This window comes from Typha angustifolia, chromosome 8 (genome assembly GCF_048772165.1).
Source record: "Typha angustifolia cultivar Huaian chromosome 8, ASM4877216v1, whole genome shotgun sequence".
NCBI classification, from domain to species: Eukaryota; Viridiplantae; Streptophyta; class Magnoliopsida; order Poales; family Typhaceae; genus Typha; species Typha angustifolia.
The window spans coordinates 15,305,728-15,324,502 of NC_133246.1; the positions used below are offsets into that span (position 1 = coordinate 15,305,728).

An 18,775-nucleotide genomic window follows, 5' to 3' on the forward strand; every position below is an offset into this window, starting at 1 on the left:
ATCTTTTAATTATATAAAATATCTTCAGTTATCTGTTTAAACTTTTGTGCCAAAGAAACTATTTTACTCGACGGGTGCACGCTGCATTGCAGACGAATGTCCTAACTTACTACCTTGGTGGGGCATCTACTATCCTGCAACTTAGGGGTTCAAAAGATCAACGGGCATTATGTTTTAGGGAGCTCAGCTAAGGGGCTAAAAATGAGTCTCATAAGTTAGTTTTTCCCCACATAGTCTATGCTAAGCTTTGTCGGCTCGAGCGGGCTCGAACGACAGGCACCCACTGCTAAGCAGTCTAAGGATGCTCGACTAAAGGCTCAAACCAAAAGCATCACAAACTATTCACTTTTGACACCGAGAACTATATTTCTTAAGAAAATTGAGTCAAAAAGTTTTGCCCATCTGTTAGATAATCAATTTTGGTAAGAGAATGGATAAAAAAAAGACACCTTGAGCTCTTCCATGCCCACAAGAAAGAAGGTAATTCTTATTTACCCCTTGGTTTCAAGAGACCTCCTCTGCCACTGTATTATTTACTTACATGATAAATATAGTTTAGAAAGTTCGACTCCTTTAGACTAATTTGCCCCTTGGATTTGGATTTGGATTTGGATTTGGATTTGATGAGTGCAAGCAAGGGCAAGATTCTGTGGGGCCCACACCACTTTAACAATTCCGAACCAGAGAACCTATTGCTAAATCTAGAATAAAAAGAAGAGATTTTGGAAACTATACTTCTTCCAATCTCTCTTCTTCAAGCCAAGGATGGGACTCCACAAGACCTCCAAGAAGCACCACAAGCACATCAACAGCCCGTTCCCTTGTCCTCCCAAGACCCTACCTTTCATCCATGGAAGCCTCTCCTTCAACCCAAGCAAGCTCTCCCATGGTCAGGATTTCCAGATTGGGGAGGATTTCCAGTTAAGTTGGAGGTCTGAAAATGGTGGGCTTCTCTCAATTTCACACCAATCTCAGCTCAGTAGAAGCTTATGGTCTACAGTGCCAGGGGAGGCCTTCCTCTCTGCTGCAGCTGCCACAACTGAGGTAGAAGAGAGCAGAGGCTCCTTTGTCATCAAGGATGGTGACGTCGGTTTCATCTCTAAACACCAAACTATCGAGAAGATTAGAGTTTTTGATCGATCGAATCTTGAGAAAGAAGCGAAAGGTTATGATCTTCTATGTGGGTTCTTGCAATCAAGCAGCAAGGAGGATGTTTCTGAACAATTTAAGCAGACCCACTTCCCATTCTTGATCATAACAGGATTGCTTACACATCAAAAGTATCAATTTGGAAGGAATAAAAGGCCTTCTCTTACAGCCAGGTACTGGATGCTGCTTGAGGAGAAGAGTAGTAGTCAAATCGGCTTCCGCGTAAAGTTTGGAGAATATGATTGGAATTGTGATCCAAGAACCCCTTATAATCCTTCGAGAATCCTTCACAGCCCGAAGAGGAGGTTGATCAAACTACGAAAGAAATGCTTCACGTGCTTCTCGAGACGGCGAAGTTTTACTGAACTGAATTCAGAAGATGGAAGAGATAAACACAACTTTAATGTGGAATTCAACAGGGTCTTCATCACCTATTCAAGCTGCAGAGATGAGAGGTTTTATGGATTTGGAGAGCAGTTCAGCTACATGGAGTTTAAAGGGAAAAGAGTTCCAATGCTTGTGCAAGAACAAGGCATTGGAAGAGGAGACCAACCTATTACCTTTGCAGCTAATCTTATCAGCTATAGGTAAAATAGTGTCAATCTTGCAAAAATCTTGTGTTGCAATTTGAATGTTAAGGTTACATAACTTTGTTCTTCTTGATCATTTGGGCAGGTCAGGGGGTGACTGGAGTACAACATATGCTCCCTCTCCATTCTACATGACCTCTAAGATGAGGTCTCTGTACCTGGAAGGATACAACTATTCAGTTTTTGATCTAACAAAACATGACAGAGTACAAATACAGGTAACAAAATTTGTCAAGTTTTTTATAGTGACTATTATTCAACTTAAGAACTATGTGCATTATGCTAACATTGGACCTTCATTTAGAGTTTACAACTCCAAATTTCTTTTCATTGTGGCTCGCATACAGATACATGGAAATTATGCTCAAGGGAGAATATTGAATGGAACCTCACCTGTAGAACTCATTCAAAGTTTCACAGAGACCATAGGGAGACCTCCAGTTCTTCCAAATTGGATACTATCTGGTGCAGTTATTGGAATGCAGGGAGGTACTGAAACTGTTCGCAGAGTTTGGGATCAATTGCAAGAATATGATGTTCCTATTTCAGCATTCTGGTTGCAGGTTTCTATTCTTAACCTTTACATTGTACACCAAAATTAACAGTTTTTATGATATTAGTGAAAGAAATTATACTTTGTGTTGCCAAAACAAAAGATAAGCTAAACAACTTACACAAACTTATCAACTAGAAAGTGGTGGTCCAAAAAGTAATCCTAGTTCAGAAGACATACAAAATTCTGTCACATTCACATGAGCAGGATAACATGGATGTGTGCTTTAAATGTCATACAAATTTGTTACCCAATTTATTGTTTTCCTGTAGGATTGGGTAGGGCAGAGGAAAACAATTATTGGGTCTCAACTCTGGTGGAATTGGGAAGTTGATACCACGCATTACGATGGATGGAGGGAGCTAGTGGATGATCTTAGGAATCATAATATCAGGACTATGACATATTGCAACCCCTGCCTTGTTCCAGTATTCATCTTCCTTAGTTCATAATTTTGCCTGCATTGTGATACTGCCGAAACAAATTTACTAGAGCTACCAATTATTTGCAGACCTACGGAAAGCCAAACACAAATAAGGACCTATTTGAGGAGGCAGAAAGATTAGGAATATTAGTTAAAGATCATAATGAAGAAACATACATGATGCCCAATACAGCATTTGATGTAGGAATGCTGGATTTCACACATCCTTCTGCAAGCAGTTGGTTCAAGAAAGTATTACAAGATATGGTGGACAGTGGGGTGAGAGGTTGGATGGCAGATTTTGGTGAAGGACTACCTTTAGATGCTAAGCTCCACTCAGGTTTCTACTAAAATTATTCCCACATTTAATTTGATTAAAAACCAATGAAACTTATATTGGATATACTCTTTAAATAGGTGAAGATCCAGTTGCTAGTCATAATCAATATCCGGAACTCTGGGCAAAGGTCAACAGGGAATTTGCTGATGAATGGAAGTCAAATTGCCAAGGAAAGGAGAAGGAAGATCCAGAAGAGAGCTTGGTTTTCTTCATGAGGTCAGGTTTCAGAGATAGTCCCAGGTGGGCAATGTTGTTCTGGGAGGGTGATCAAATGGTAAGCTGGCAAAAGAATGATGGGATTAAGAGCAGCGTCACTGGCTTGCTTAGCAGTGGACTCTCTGGCTTCCCTTTTAACCACAGTGACATTGGAGGATACTGTGCAGTAGACCTGCCTATCATCAGGTACAAAAGAACTGAAGAACTCCTAAAGCGTTGGATGGAGCTAAATGCCTTTAGTGTGGTTTTTCGAACTCATGAAGTAAGCAACTCATTTAATGCATATAATTCTATCGAGCATTAGCATAAATAGAGTTGTTGAATGCTGCAGGGAAATAAGCCATCATCAAATTGCCAGTTCTACTCAAACAGTAGCACACTCACGCACTTTGCACGCTGTGCCAAGATATACAAGGCTTGGAAGTTCTATAGAGTTCAACTAGTGAAGGTAACTTCATAACAAACCTAAGAACTAACAATTCTTGTAACTTTACTTTGACATTAGTGTTGGTTTTGTTCAGGAAGCAGCCGAGAGGGGTCTTCCAGTAGCTCGCCATCTCTTCCTCCACTACCCAGATGACAAAAATGTTCATAAGTTGACTTACCAACAGTTCTTAATTGGAACAGAGATGATGGTAGTTCCTGTGCTAGATAAAGGTAAGAAGGAAGTGAAAGCTTACTTCCCTTTATCAGAAGAATGTTCATGGCAACATATATGGACAGGAAAAGTATTCAGCAGGGCAATGAACAGTTTATGTGATAAAGGACAAGGTTATGAAGCTGAGGTTGAAGCCCCCCTTGGGTACCCAGCTGTATTTGTAAAGCTTGGCTCTCCTGTTGGAGAAACATTTCTCAGGAACTTGAAAGAGCTTAACATTGTATGAACAAAATTAACTAGACAAGATTTATAAATATCTTCAGCATATCTGTACATAATGTTAATGCTAATAGCAATGACATGGGAAAGTTTTTTTTTCATGATATCTGAAAGGAGTATTGTATCGGTAGGCACAGATCATCGGTATTGCTTTGGAACCTCACCAATTCAAATGTGTCATAAAAAACGAAGCAGCAAAAGGGAGTTGCAGTATAATGGTAGAAAACTGACGACCCTAAACATAAGTATCAATCAGTGACTTCCTCATTTCATCGACTAATGAGCTTGGCTGGGCTTCTCTCAATTTGAAAACACTTTCAACCACACAGAGTTCTGTTGTGGTGGTGTCCGAACCACAGAACTCTGTCCAATCATTGATGGTCATACCAGCAGAAATAACTTCACTGCCTCTGTTCGCTGTCCCAGCTACAAGAGGGACTTGGAGAAGTGTAGAAAGTTCATCAAGATCCTCAATTGACGTGTGAGGGTGAACCTGCTTCGTCATAAAACACAGAAAAATGGTTTTAAATAACTTTAGCTTCATTATTCCAAATGACAGATAAAGCTTCATTAACTTATCATGCCCCCTCTATTTGAAAAGGCACAAGAACTACCAACTAGAATGTTCCCGGCAATTGTTTGTCTAAATACTTCCACTCCTAGAACATCTGTGATGAGTTCTTCAGTTTCCTGTGAGATGAACAAGGAGCAAGAAAGGATGAGTCCTCCAATTAGATATTTCGATGATAAAAAAAGGAAAAAAAATGCAGCATGAAGCTCCATACTACAGAAAATTAGATAAGTTACAACAAAGGATGCATGTAGTTAATGCACACTCAACAAAAAAGCTTTTGAAGGGTGGGAAAAACTCTGCATGTGCTTCCACCATGTTCAGATAGTTCATTTGGTTATATGCAAAGGCATCAAAACAAAGTTCTCTTCAGCAACCCATATATGGTTAATAAAAGCCCCACATTCTATTTTTCTGATGCCTTGAATACTTACCTTGTCCAAATTAGCAATGAGCACATAGCCTTTCCTCAATTCTCTGAACAACTACTTGATCGGGCAGACAATTCCTCAAATGTTGTAGCTCTAACAAAAGAAAGAAACAATAAGAGAACGAAACATAATCTGTCATTATGCATTAAAATAAGGTGTCATGCATGGCCATAATTATTAAAACAGAGAGAGAGATGAAACTTTAACAACTTTTCTTCCGTTCTCTTATATTGACCAGAATTCCTTTTCAAGGGCAACAAAGAATGCAAGCATTATAGATAATGAAACAATGAATCATCTAGTATTGAGAGAAATATATTACAGATAATATTTTACCTTGGTCAGTGGTGGTATGCGGCAAGAGAGGAACAAGAAATAAAAACGCGAGATAACAGATAACAACATCTGTTGAAACTTCTACCTAATTGGTAAAATAAATCTAGCCAGCGCACAATCGGCCGATAATTCTGCTCCCTGTTACAGAGGTCTTGACGATCGGGATAACACCAGCAAGCTCGGCTTCAAAAGAACTGCACTTTACAGCAAAAGAGAAAAAAAAAACATCAAAAACTTACAGAGACATCACATTGCTTGTGATAATTCAAGCCCTCAGTGGCTTCCAACAAAACCAACCTGTAGAAATTTTCTGATCCTCCAATTGCAACCAAACAGTACGCATTCGTCAGCTTTGAAAAGACACCAACTTCACAGGAATTCTCAAACTGAACTCCTGCGGAGACCCACACCATAATGATACAAGATTACACGGATATGAACTAAAGATTGCAACTTTCTTATCCTGACTACAAGCAGGGGATGCAATTAGAACTTACGACTAGCCATTAGCAAGATGTCCGCACAAAGTTCCTGATCACCTGCACATAACATTTCAAGAAAAAGAAAAATACTTCAGGTGGCCTATTTCCGAACAAAGGATCAAAAGAGTCAATAAGACGTTATTTTTCGATGGAAAGAGAGAAGAAAGTTTGAACCTTTAGCTCCTCGAACTGCGAAGAACGAACAGCAAACTCGTTCTAGGTTTTTTTATCTTTTTCCTCTCAGGGTTCTACAATTTAGACGCTCTCTCGTACGTGTCACATCGGGTTGCGGCTATGAAAGAGATATGGGCTGGCCCAATTAGTAGAGGCCCAAAGAAAGGACCCCACGAGATTGCGTTAATGGCCCAAGGGTAGTTTTAATCGGATCCGTGGGGATCCGATACCATTAGTTTGAGAGGGTCTTAAGTAAAATAATTTTCATCTGTCGATTTATTTGATTTATTTAAAATTTAAAATAATAATTAACTAACTCGACTGACCTAACTCACGCGACGGGGGGTCATAACGATAACCTACTTGAGAACCGGAGTTGGCTCGGGAGCGACAGATGTATTCTTGCTGCTGCTACCGCCTCTCTTCCTCTCTTATAATGGCATCCAAACCCCATCGCCTCCATCAAAGTACTAAAAAGAAATCTCTCTCTATATCTCTCTCTGTATCCATCTCACTCTTGACTCCATTCTCTCTGCTTGCAGTTGCCGGGGCATCGTCGCTTCTGAGCTCCTCGAAGAAGCCGAGGACGATGTCAACAGACGCGGCCATGAAGGAGGAGTTCGCCAAGCACACCGATTATCTCAACCAACTTGTGCGCTTCTCTCTCCTTTTACTCTTATTATGTTCGTTTTCTCTTTTAATTGAATGATTTGAAGTGGGTAATGTAGCAAAAGGTTGCATCAATTAAGAGAAAGAAGTAGAAGACCAACAATTTTAGGTTGGTGATTGCGGTGCATTTTATTGTGTTTGTGTGTTTCGTAGGGTAAATTTGGTCTTTTTATTTATTTAGCTCTTTTCCGTTTCATTTGATGTGTTTAACGGTAAAGAGGATATATATATATATAAAGTGGATTTGTTCATGATTCTTCTTTAGAGATCATTCACAAAGCAGCAATTCAGTGATTCCCTGCACAAAGACTAGGATGCTGTGCAGAGATAATCTCTATTAAGAAATGTGTAATTTTGAGTTGAAAATATTAAACCTGAATGCGTTCTTGCTTCTCTTGTAGAACGACAAGAGGGAGAGAATTGTAAAGGCTAGTCGTGATGTCACGATGAACAGCAAAAAGGTCATATTTCAGGTGCATAGGTAAGCCAATCAATCTGTTGCTCTCGTTTCTTTGCCACTCCCTTTCACCTCTTCTATGCTTAGCAGTTTATGTTATCTTGTTACTTTTTCTTCCTGCAATGAGCATTCATTCCAAATATATCTCAATGAAGTGTTGAAAACTGAAACTACTTAACCAACCAATAATCTAATATCTTTAGTTTGATGGCAATCTAAACTAGTTTCCTATTATTTTCTAAATGGAAATCAGAACATAATCTATCAGTATCATAGAGAGGACCTGTTCTTCATCTGCTAATGGGTTCTATGTTCATGATGAACTATTGGCATCATGTAACTAATGCATCTTCTTGTCAGATTTTGTAGATTTCCTTTGACCGCATAGTTTGTACTTGCTGGTTGTTATGCTTTTTTATGGTTACTTATACTATTCTTCTCACCCCAGAATCAGCAAACATAATAAGGAAGAAGTTCTGGCAAAGGCAGAAAATGATCTTGCTTCTGTGACTGACCAGTATATGTCAAGACTAGTAAAAGAGTTGCGAGGGACTGACTTTTGGAAGCTCAGACGTGCTTATACCTTTGCAGTTAGGATCTTCAAGCCTCCTTTTATTCTGATATACTGTAAAAATTTACAACATCTAATAATCGTTGCAGGTACAAGAGTATGTTGAGGCTGCAACACTCTGTAGATTTTGTAAGACTGGAACTCTTCTAAATCTAGCAGAGATTAATGCTTCTTTGCTTGGATTAAGTGACCACTCTGTTGAGCCACTACAGATAAATGTTCTTGACTACCTTCTCGGGGTAATTAGAAGTTTGCTTACTTTTAGGCTATCATGTTTAAACTTTATTTGCTATTCTCACACAGGAAAAAGTTTTTTGTCTTTTTCTTTGTTGTATGGTGTAGCTTGCAGATTTGACTGGAGAACTAATGAGACTAGCCATAGGTCGAATATCAGATGGGGAAGTTGAATATGCGGAGAAGATATGTAGGTTTGTACGGGATATTTACAGGGAGTTAACCCTTTTGGTACCTCTAATGGATGACAATACTGAGATGAAGAAGAAAATGGAAGTCATGCTTCAGAGTGTTGTAAAGATTGAAAATGGTACTGTTATCTCCTCTTTTGAAATGCATGATTGAACAATTATCCAGTTGGTTATGACTGTCTTACCTTCCATATTTGCTCGTAAATCTGTGTCAAAACTGGCATGCAGGTAAAATGGTAAATCATCGAATCAAAAATTATCTCAACCATGGTAACTGATACTTGCATTCATCATCGATAGCTTAGAACTTTTAAATGCTCAAATAAGAAAAATGTCCCTAAACAAAATGGTTCTGCATGAAGGTAGGTTCTCTTGCAACTTATATAGTTTTCATTGGAAAATGACTTGTAGTCGTACATAAAAATTAAAGCAGAGATAGAAGAAGGCCCATGAGGACCATGAAAAACTATGGAATTGAACAATGGAAAAGGAACTGCTGACCAAATATTGAGATTTAATGGGGTCTCGTGTATAGTTTCAGCTATCATTTTATTTATTCGTGAGTATATTTGCTCAATATTTGAATGCATTATTTGGACAGAATAGGAAGTGCAAAATGCAGTAGATAGATAGCCTTAACAATGGGGTGCTGCAGAAATTAACGCTCTTCTTTTCTCGTAGCATATTAATGGTTTATATCTGATTTTATTTTAGTCTGACTTATTCTTGGTTGAAGCCTTGAAGATTGATTATAACTATTTCTACACCTTCAATCAGCCTTAATTGTGCATATATTTTCTGAATGACTTTATGGTAAACTGCATTGTCTTTTAATCTTCCATATAAGTTTTTTTTACTGTCTGATGCTTACAATATCAACTTAGGACCTTCCTCGTTGATCCAACCTATTAGTAACTGTATCTTTTATACTGACATTAGCACCATCAAGCTTGTGATGATTGAGGTAAAATTTCATAGTTTTTAGTTTCACGGAACACCTGTGTCCTTAGGAGTAAGTGCATGACTATGATGGAATGATAACATCTCAAGTTGATAGTTCCGATTGAGATCTTCGAGCAAAATGTTAGTAAGAACTGGATGGCTATATGCAGTTAGAAAATAAGAGCGAGCATTGAGAAATCTAAATGCATGTAATGTATTATTCTGTGACTTTCTCTTTGTTAGCAACTCTGTTTTTTACTTAAAAGCTTTTGTTCGAAAAATCTTGAGGGATTTGTTTTCCTTTTATTTGCATATTAGCTTGCTTCAGCGTTCATGTCAGAGGATCAGAGTACATTCCTCTACTTGGATCCAGTGATCCAGATTACACCTTCTTGGGTATTCCAGACTCTGAATCATGAAGCGGTCAGGGTAAGACCACCTTTCTTCTCAGTAGGCAATGTATAAAGTTATTGTCAATTATTTAATTGCTGAATATGTCCTTTCAGAAGCGCTCCGCCTTGTACTACAGATCAAATCTGGGAGTTTTCACTCATGTCACTGGCATCTTTTTGTGCAGGTGACAGATGCTAACAACAAGATTGTCAATCATCAAGCAACTGGCTAATTATTTACTCCTAGAGGATAAGAGGACACACATACTAAATTTTTTCTATAGGATTGTCACCAGAAGTTTCTTCTGTTGTACTTTTGTCTCGTTGTTCTGAGTGGAAAGCTATTGGTTGGAACTTGGAATGAATGTAAAAAGAATTTTACCCTAATGCACCCACCTAATAGAGGATTTGCTGTTTACTATTCAAAAATCTTTTCGGTTCTTGGCTTCTGCTTTCTGAAGCTCGTTGCTTTCAATGTGTTTAACTCGTCGGATACTTTCTTCATGGTGTTTTGGGATATTTTGACTTGTGGATTGGTAAAATTCATATGCCCTGAGCAAGATGAATTTTAATCTTGTAATTGTTTGGTTAACAAAATTAGATGATCATATTTGCATTCTATCCGCTGTATCAGTTTTCTGTTTTTTTTGTTTTCCTTAGGCGATCAACTGGATGACTTTTTGTTATAAACATTTGGAGGTACTTGTTTTCCTTTTGTGCATACTAGCTTTCTTCAGTTTTCATGTCAGAGGATCAGAATATATCCCTCTACTTGTAACCAGTCGTCCAGATTTCTTCTTGGGTGTTCCAGACTTCTGACTCATGAAAAGCTCCTGTAAGATCACCTTTCTCTCGGTAGGCAATACAGTAGAGTTGTCTGTCATACTTATCTTGCCATTGTTGTTCATGTTCTTTGGCAGAAGCACTTGAAGCAGATGCGAAAGTGAGCACCTATTTACGTTTGACTCTTCTCTTGAATCTTTATGCAGAAGCAATACAAGCTGATCTCAGCTCCTCCCTCCTCCTTAAAAAAGAAGAACAATGGGAGCTTGGCCCTATGCCCTGAAATGATGCACTCCGTCGCTTGCCCACATAGATTACTTCTGCAGTTAAGTAACTTGCGTGTTTGAGCCTACACTATTCTTAGTTTACAAGAATAAACAGCTAACGACAATTATTCGAGGAGACTGGGGTTTTAATCTGTTAATAACTGCACTTGTGAACGCATAGGCTATTGGAATAGTTACTTTGCCAGTGAGATCATAAGAAACTTCTTTAAGGTTTCTATGTGCTTGAATCCAGCAATATTAATTTCTCCTCCTCAGGTCCCAGACGATGCTGACAGTGAAAGCATCATTGTAATTAAGAACCCCGTTACTCTCATGGGGGCCAAAAGCCGTGCTGCAGACTCATCGTTCCATTTCTTCAACTGCAAAGCTTGTTCCATATGGGAACTTACAGAGAAATTAATACATTCCGACCTAACCCGATAACGAGTAACGAACAAATCAAGGTGGTGGATGTTGACTTATTCACAAGCTGTTCGGTTGTTGGAATTGGGTTGAATCCGGGATAATGATTAGTTTATTGCTTAGTTGAATGAATCAAGGTCTGAATTATATTAAAGTATTAATGGATGACCTTGAAGTCTTATAAAGTATAAAAAGTAAAACATAATTTAAAATTTATTTTTTTATTCAAATAGATATTCAATTCTATAAAATAGTAGGTTAACTAATATTTAGACAATTTACATTTTATTCTATTGTTTACTGTTTATAAAAAAATATTTTGAATATCATTATATTTTCTAATATATTACATCCTTATCTTTGTCACATAGTCACGTTGGCCATCCGCTGTTTTAATCTACTTTTATCTCACCACTTTCTTATTTATTACATTTTTTTTTATCTCTTAATCAATGCCAGATTACCAGTCGAGGATTTTGGGTACATGGAAACTTTTAGCGTCGTTAGGTGAGAGAAAGGTAGCGGTCGTTGACCGTTATTTTAGACAGCCATAACAACTCCTTTTTTTTTAACCAACTAAATTCAAATTTATGCATGGCAGACGAGGAATAAATATAGAGAAATTTTTCTATAATAAAATAAAATAGATTTGGAATTAAAACGGGGAAACAAAAACAGGAGATTCTTTTCTTTCTTTCTTTTTTTTCTTTTTTTTCCTTTGGGAGGGGACACATAAACTACTCTTTAAACTCTTAAAATCCTAACGTAAAAAATAAAAATAAAAAAATAGAAGCGCCCCTATAAACATCAAAATTTTAGTCGCAAAAAGTAATAAAAAAAAACTAATTCAATGAAATATTTTTTTAATGGGGGGGCAAAGATGGATATAAATATAAGTAGTAATTTAAGAGATTTAAGCCATATTATTTAAAGTGTTGGTGATGGCACGATTAAGTATCAATCTCTCTCTCCCATGACGTAGTCGTGCACATCAGAATTCTCTCTCTCTCTCTCTCTCTCTCTCTCTCTTTTATCATCATCTTTTATCAACAAATAGCGCCAATAAGATGTGCTGGAATCGACGTGAGAACGTGGGATCCCAACATCAAGTTGCCAAAGATATTCATGATAAGTTCAAGGTCTTTTTCTTTCAAAGAAAAAGGAAACTATATTAGAAAGTAAATCGGGTGATTACAAAAGTCTCCCCTAAATTGGTAGAGCACAAAATATGTATAAGTGTAGAAGGGTAAGCTCATATTTTTGTTAGCAAGCTAATCTGCTGCTTGATCAGCTTGCTGATAAATATATTTAACTTTATAATTATTAAAATTACTAATTAAACTTTTGATGTTATCAATAATAAAGTCAATTGAGTAAGGCGGCATTTGACTACCCTTTAGAATGTTGATAAGAATTCCTTTAGGCAATACTCTCTCGTTGCTAATAGCCTCTGCAATCAATGTTGATTTATAAGGCCAACATCTACAACTCTCGATCAACAAAAGATCACTATTAAGTGAGGGAAGTTAATTGGAATGGTTCATAATTTCGACAAATAATTGAATTATATAATTATTTGTTAAAGAAATAATGTGAACTCATTCCGAAATGTTTTAGTAAATGTATAGAGGTTTTTTTTTTTTTTTAATTAGGATGGGACACAGATGACTTCGTCTGAGTTTCAAATTATTTTGACTAGATTAGAGATGTACTTGGAATAAATCATATTTGGTGCTATTATATTGTATTTTAGGTCTAGCGAAATATTTTAATTTTTTATATATTGAAATTAACGAAATTTTAATAATTATTAAGTTTAGGAGTTATCACACAAAAAAAATAAGGAATTTTAAACAACAAAAACGAACAGCTAAGAAATAGAAAAACTAGAATTTATTTTAATTTATTATTATAAAAAATCATGGTATGAGAACTAGAATGGATAGAACTAAAAATTTCTCTCTCCTAATCAGACGGTGAGATTCATCTGTACTCTGTGCTCTGTTGGAAGATATGGAAGCTGCAGCAGCGCTGGATATTCTCTCCGCGAAATTTGATGTGATCCTTCACAGATTGCGCACCGACAAGCTCGAAGATTTGGCTTTCCAGTTCGAGGTCGAGAAGGAGATTGTGCAGATAAGTAGGCGGCTGGTAACAATCAGGTCGCTCGTTCAAGAGAAGGAGCGGAAAAGCGCAGGCGAGGAAGAAGCAAGAGTTTGGCTTACAGAAGTTCAGCATGTTATCTGTGAGGTAGAAGACTTGATCGATGAACTGGAGTCGGAAGGGCTAAAGCCATCGTCACCATTGAATGAGGTGCGTGGCGCATCTTTCGTCGGAATTTCATATCGGTCTTACTTTGGAAATAGCATTTCCGGTAAAATTTTGGAGTTGTCTAAGAAGTTGGAAAGGTTAGGGGGAGTGAATAGCGGCGTTGTGATTCTTACACAGGGAGGGAGAGGAAGGCTTGAGCTACCTCCCTCGCCTTGCCCCCTTTTGGGTTGGGATTCGGCTGTCGATGATCTCGTGAGCAAATTGTTTGACGGGAGTAACCAAAATGACCACCAGGAGGTGGTCTCAGCTATGCTTTTGCCTATATTTGTCGTAGGACATGGGGGGTTAGGGAAGACAGCTCTGGTGAAGCATGTCTATGATCACAAACAAGTTCAAGATCATTTTAACCTAAGAATGTGGGTATCTGTATCTGCTAGTTTGGTCGAAAACAGCAATATCAGTGATGGCATCATTGAGTCGATCTCTCCTGATGAAGACCCCACACTTACAAATTTAAAACTAGCTGAAGTAAATAACCTCAAGGAGATACTCAAAGGCAAAAGGTTCTTGCTGGTTCTGGATGATGTTTGGCATGATGAGCACTACAACGGATGGGAACATTTCTTCTGCAATTTGCTCGCTGGTGATCAAATGGGAAGTAAGTTACTCATTACCACTAGGAATTCTGATGTTGCGAAGATGCAAAGGTATGATCTTGATATTCTGTCTCCTGACGATTCTTGGCGTTTATTCGAAAACTATTTTGGTGGAAACCGACTGTCTGACGATCTTAAAAAAGTGGGTCGGGAAATAGTTGAGTTGCTTGGTGGCTTCCCCCGAGCAATTCAAACAATTGCTACTCTTCTAAGCCGGCAATTGGATGTTGGTTTCTGGGGGAAAATCCTAGAAACATGCCAAGCCCAAAGGGTTGGGAATAATGATATCACTGAACTTGCAATGGCAATAGCATATCAGCACTTGCCTCCTGATCTTAAGCAATGCCTTGTGTACTGTTCTTTGTTCCCTAGAGGCTATAAGCTTGTAAAGGCAAACATAATCCATACATGGGTTGCAGGGGGCTTCATAGTCCCTGATGAAAAGAAAAAAGTAGAACATATAGCAAGCGAATACTTCGATCATTTGTTGTCCAGGTCCTTTTTTCATAGTGTTGGGGGTAGATACATCATGCATGCTTCTGTACATAAACTGACACCACGTATACTAGTGAGTTCCTGTTCAAGACTTCATTGGTTAACAGAAATCCCCACATCAGCCATCCATCTATCACTGTTCTCCGAGAATCTGAAACCTTCGGAATTTAAGGACCTGGGCAGGTTCAGTTCGTTGCGGTCACTCATATTCTTGCGTCGAAACAAGTCTGCTTTTGATCATTTAACCGAAGAATTGCTGCTTGCATTGAAATCCTTGCGGGTACTTGACTTGAGCCACACTGATATCACAGAGCTACCAAATTCTGTTGGTGAGCTAAAGCATCTCCGGTTTCTGGATCTTTCCTACACTGAAATTCAGGGTCTGCCTGAGACAATGAGTCGTCTACACAAACTGGAGGTTTTGGGTCTATTAGAATGCCACATGATTTTTTCTTTGCCGGCGTGGGTGAAGAAGATGGCTAGTCTGCGGTATCTCAAAGCAAGTGCTGACTTAGTCCGGACGTTGGGACGAACCGAAGATTTGCCATTCCTCCAGAGCCTGGAAGAATTCAACGCGCACGAGATTGTGGATTTGGAGAACATGGAGAAGATTCAACAATTTGAAAATGTTGAAAATACCTTCCTCGCCCTTCAACAATTTTCACCGGCTGAGCAAAACCTGAAATTAATTTGCAATCAAGGATACAGTCTACGGGTGAATACAGTTAGAGCACCATCCGGAGAGTATCCATTATGTAGAATTACTTTGCCTCTTTTCCGAATGCGAAGTATAAGGCCTATCATCCTGAAACGGTCGATCTTCAACGCAGTGCGACAACCAACAACTGTTGAGGCATGGCTCAGCGATAGCTACAATGATGCCCAATGTTCGAAAGCAGACTCCCATCCTGAGGAATTGGCACTGCGGTGGCGCACTACAGATATTATTAATTTGCACTTGTTACTTCCACTGTGATCTGCATGGACTCCATCTTCCAGGAAAGCAATTTGCACTTACCCGTTGAAGATACCTCAGCCACCCTCCTTCCTCAGCCAGCTCCTCACCACCTGCTAAGCATCGGTGATATTATCGGATGGTCGGACGGAGCTTAGAGCACTTCCAATATTGGATGTGTGGGGATAGCTTTAGCTACGTATCTATCCCCCATCTCTTTAGGGAAAGCCATCTTCATCGAGCATTGTCTGAATGCCCTCCGCAGGGAAGCAATTGCACTCCACCTTGCTGTTAAAGAGGCCCTCAAGATAGCTGAAGATAGAAGGATCTAGATTTTCAGTGATCGTCAAAGACTTGTCACAGTGATCAACCACTCTTCGCCAGAAATATGGAATTGAAACCTCACTCCTCTCATCTCAAAAATCTGTCTATTAAAGACTCTCTTCCTAAAGATTTGTTTCACCGGTCGAAATAACTACTTTACTGTCCATAGTCTGGCTAAATTTACTTACCTTATCAAAAGTTACAAAGACTGGATCAATCCGGCCTCATGTTAACTTTTCGTGTAATCTCTCTTCTACGAAATGAATTAGTCAATGGACTATTTTTTTTAATTTTTTTTTCTGATTCGTTCTTTGTCCTTTTCTGTTACAAACTTCTCATCAAATGTACTTTCCAACATCGATCTCTCGATTCTCTCTGCCCCTCATTTGCTACTTTGTATCTAGTCTGTCCTCTCCACTTGTTATTCAATTGTAGGGTGACCTCTACCCCCACGAAAGTTTTTATAACCAGCTAGGTAATGTTATTGTTTGTAAGGGTGCAATCAAGTCGATCTCTATCCAAGCTTAGCTAGAAAGTAATTGCAAACCTAAGCTAAAAAGATCAAGCTTGAATTGATTAATTTCAATTCGAGCCTACTTTAAGTATGCACTTGATAAAATCAAAGGAATTGCACATAATTTGTGTTGACTATTTTCAGAATATCATAGTAACTATTATATTCTCTAAGATACTATAATTACAACTGCAAATATATTATTTTTAAAATTTTTAGTGATAATTATATAAAATATTATAAAATTAAATCAAACATATAATCAATTCAATCGTGTTTATATGTCTTAAACAAGATTGAATCGGTTATATGTTTGATTTGATTTTATAAAATTAAATTCGAACCTAATTCAATTGATCAAGCTTAACTTTTTAAAATATGAGCTGAGCTTGACATTCCAAATGTATAAGATATTAACATCAGCCAACCCACCCGAGATAAGAATTCTAGGGTGGCAAGCTAGATATTGACTTAATAGGGAAGAAAAAAAAAGAAGTCTCAATTTTTAGTTACCATTAAAGTCAGTCTCAATGTCTCATGCGACGTGCAAGTTAGGTATCTTTTTCTTTCTCCAATTTGAGGTCAATGCTACGGTTTAATTAAAAAAAATACAAGAAAAAGAAAAGTCAACGTATTACTTTTAACTATTATTAACAACTGAGGTTTAATTCCTGGTTTAAGTGCTTTACATTAATGTTAATATGCAACAATTAAGTAAGCATATGCACTGTTCTTAAGAGAATTCACTCACCTGAAGTATACTCGAAGGTTGGTGTAAGTCCTTTTTAAATAGATTGCTCCTCTTATCTTGGTGTCCTCCTCGCACATTAGTGAATCTACAATTATGATTAATGTAATTAAAAAAATTACGTTAGAATTTAAAGAAAGCAAAATGTATCAGGTGTGGTTCTCCAATGGGTTTGCTAAGGTTTGCGGAATGAATATAGAGACAGAATTATAATTCAAGAATCCTAATAGAAAAATCATTCAATTATGTCTAGATAAGCAAAACAATAACTTATTAAAATAAAGGAAACAAAGTGCAAGTCAAAAGGAATAAAAGTTGCTGCAACAAAATTGTAGATAATTAGATAGGTTTTATAATATATCTAAAATAAGATTGATTAAATTTTAAATAGTAAAGATATGATAAATTTATATATATATATATATACATAATATTTTGTCATCTAAAATTTTATAGATACTATTTTAGATGTATTAGAAAGTCTATCTAATTCTTTACAATCTTATTATTAATAAGAATGTTTAGATTTGACATTTGATACGATTAAATACGATAAAAAAGATAATGTATATTAAGTTAAAAATATGTGAGGGTTTACAAAATTGAGCCAAATTACATGTAATTAAAGTGCAATTAACCTCTAAATTTACCTATATAAATTGATACTAATATAAAATAATTTTGCGAACACAGTGAATAACACTAAGTAAGCATTTAATTATTGCGAAATAACATGTTTACAACAATTATAATAATTTGAATTAATGCAAAATAAATAAACCAAAATATTAATAACCAAGGTATGATTGATTAAGCTTAATAATGATAACTCAATGATACTAATACCATTAATGTGAATTATTTTGACACATATGATTACGTCGAAGTAGAATACTAAGAGAAAGTAATCAAATACTAATTACACTTAACCATGTAACCAAAGAAAACAAATAATTGGGCTGGGTTTAATCTCGTATGGGCTTTGGGTTAGTCCGAAGTGGCCCAACACTATGGTTCCCCTTCCTTAAGAGGAATGAGAGCAGAGGTTGAGTTCCATGGTTAATGGCCATTGGCTTCAGCGGAAGGAGAGAAGAGTGACCGACCGGTAGGAGGGCACGCATAAGAACGGTGATGACGATCGGAAACCAAGCCGGAATTTGACGAGAAGAAAGGTCACACGATGAAATGTACCAAGGACACGGGGACTCGATATAATGATCCTCGGGTAGACGCGAGGTCGGCACAGGGTCGCCGGCCGACGAATTTTTCCAGGTAATGAGAATCGCAAAAAGGCAAAGCTAAGGACTAACTACAAGATAAAATTAAATGGTTGGAGGTAGTGGTGAGTCTGACAGAGGCCGGCGATGCTCAAACATTTGAGGAACACTCACTACGGAGGAAGAAGAAGACGAGGGAAGTGGAAAGATAGCAAGGAGGAAGATATGGCATAGAGAGAGTCAAGAAAGTGAGGAGTAGGCGAGGAGGTGCGCGATTAAGTCCGTGTGGTGCCGACGATCACGCTGAAGATTACTTTTAAATTCCGGAGTTAGTTAGTTAGTTAATGGGATCAAACTTGGAAGCAGAATAGATAGGAGGGTTTAGGCATTGTACGTAATAGTTTTCTATTATGCAATATGTTATATTATACAAGGAGTTGACCTTAACCGAACTATGCTACATGTCATGCCATCTTCATATACCTTGTTACTGTTAATCTAACATAGGCCCTATGTTGTGCAAA

General features: G+C 37.7%; 3 protein-coding genes and 1 long non-coding RNA gene across 8 annotated transcripts; 3 read left to right on the plus strand and 1 right to left on the minus strand.

The window, feature by feature from the left end:
* The first annotated feature begins 575 nt into the window (after nucleotides 1-575).
* On the plus strand, nucleotides 576-4,160 carry LOC140765991 (uncharacterized). 2 transcript variants are annotated; one of them, XM_073105356.1, is made up of 8 exons: nucleotides 580-1,736; nucleotides 1,825-1,957; nucleotides 2,087-2,302; nucleotides 2,565-2,720; nucleotides 2,804-3,056; nucleotides 3,134-3,534; nucleotides 3,604-3,720; nucleotides 3,794-4,160. In XM_073105356.1, exons 1-8 carry the CDS (start codon nucleotides 766-768, stop codon nucleotides 4,154-4,156), a joined length of 2,610 nt encoding a protein of 869 aa, XP_072961457.1. In that variant the 5' UTR covers nucleotides 580-765; the 3' UTR covers nucleotides 4,157-4,160. The 2 variants fall into 2 exon arrangements, with proteins under 2 accessions (XP_072961458.1, XP_072961457.1); XM_073105357.1 differs by lacking the exon at nucleotides 2,565-2,720 and having other exon boundaries at nucleotides 576-1,736.
* Nucleotides 4,161-4,724: 564 nt separating this feature from the next.
* LOC140765995 (uncharacterized) lies at nucleotides 4,725-6,204 on the minus strand. 2 transcript variants are annotated; one of them, XR_012105257.1, is made up of 6 exons: nucleotides 6,144-6,204; nucleotides 5,985-6,026; nucleotides 5,785-5,881; nucleotides 5,573-5,681; nucleotides 5,155-5,244; nucleotides 4,725-4,839 (listed from the first exon to the last, which is right to left on the minus strand). It is a non-coding gene; the product is annotated as an uncharacterized lncRNA (long non-coding RNA). The 2 variants fall into 2 exon arrangements; XR_012105256.1 differs by having other exon boundaries at nucleotides 5,155-5,681.
* Nucleotides 6,205-6,492: 288 nt separating this feature from the next.
* LOC140765993 (uncharacterized) lies at nucleotides 6,493-11,100 on the plus strand. Of its 3 annotated transcripts, none has more exons than XR_012105254.1 (9): nucleotides 6,493-6,610; nucleotides 6,686-6,795; nucleotides 7,214-7,293; nucleotides 7,718-7,859; nucleotides 7,930-8,079; nucleotides 8,183-8,384; nucleotides 9,526-9,636; nucleotides 9,785-10,707; nucleotides 10,925-11,100. XR_012105254.1 is itself a non-coding variant. In XM_073105359.1 (8 exons), the coding sequence occupies exons 1-7, from the start codon at nucleotides 6,538-6,540 to the stop codon at nucleotides 9,624-9,626; spliced, it is 858 nt and encodes a 285-aa protein (XP_072961460.1). In that variant the 5' UTR covers nucleotides 6,493-6,537; the 3' UTR covers nucleotides 9,627-9,636; nucleotides 9,785-10,775. The 3 variants fall into 3 exon arrangements, 1 of the variants encoding a protein (XP_072961460.1); XR_012105255.1 differs by lacking the exon at nucleotides 10,925-11,100 and having other exon boundaries at nucleotides 9,785-10,434; nucleotides 10,589-10,772; XM_073105359.1 differs by lacking the exon at nucleotides 10,925-11,100 and having other exon boundaries at nucleotides 9,785-10,775.
* Nucleotides 11,101-13,084: 1,984 nt separating this feature from the next.
* LOC140765070 (putative disease resistance protein RGA4) lies at nucleotides 13,085-15,469 on the plus strand. Its single transcript, XM_073103987.1, has one exon. The coding sequence runs from the start codon at nucleotides 13,085-13,087 to the stop codon at nucleotides 15,467-15,469; it is 2,385 nt and encodes a 794-aa protein (XP_072960088.1).
* Nucleotides 15,470-18,775: the final 3,306 nt, after the last annotated feature.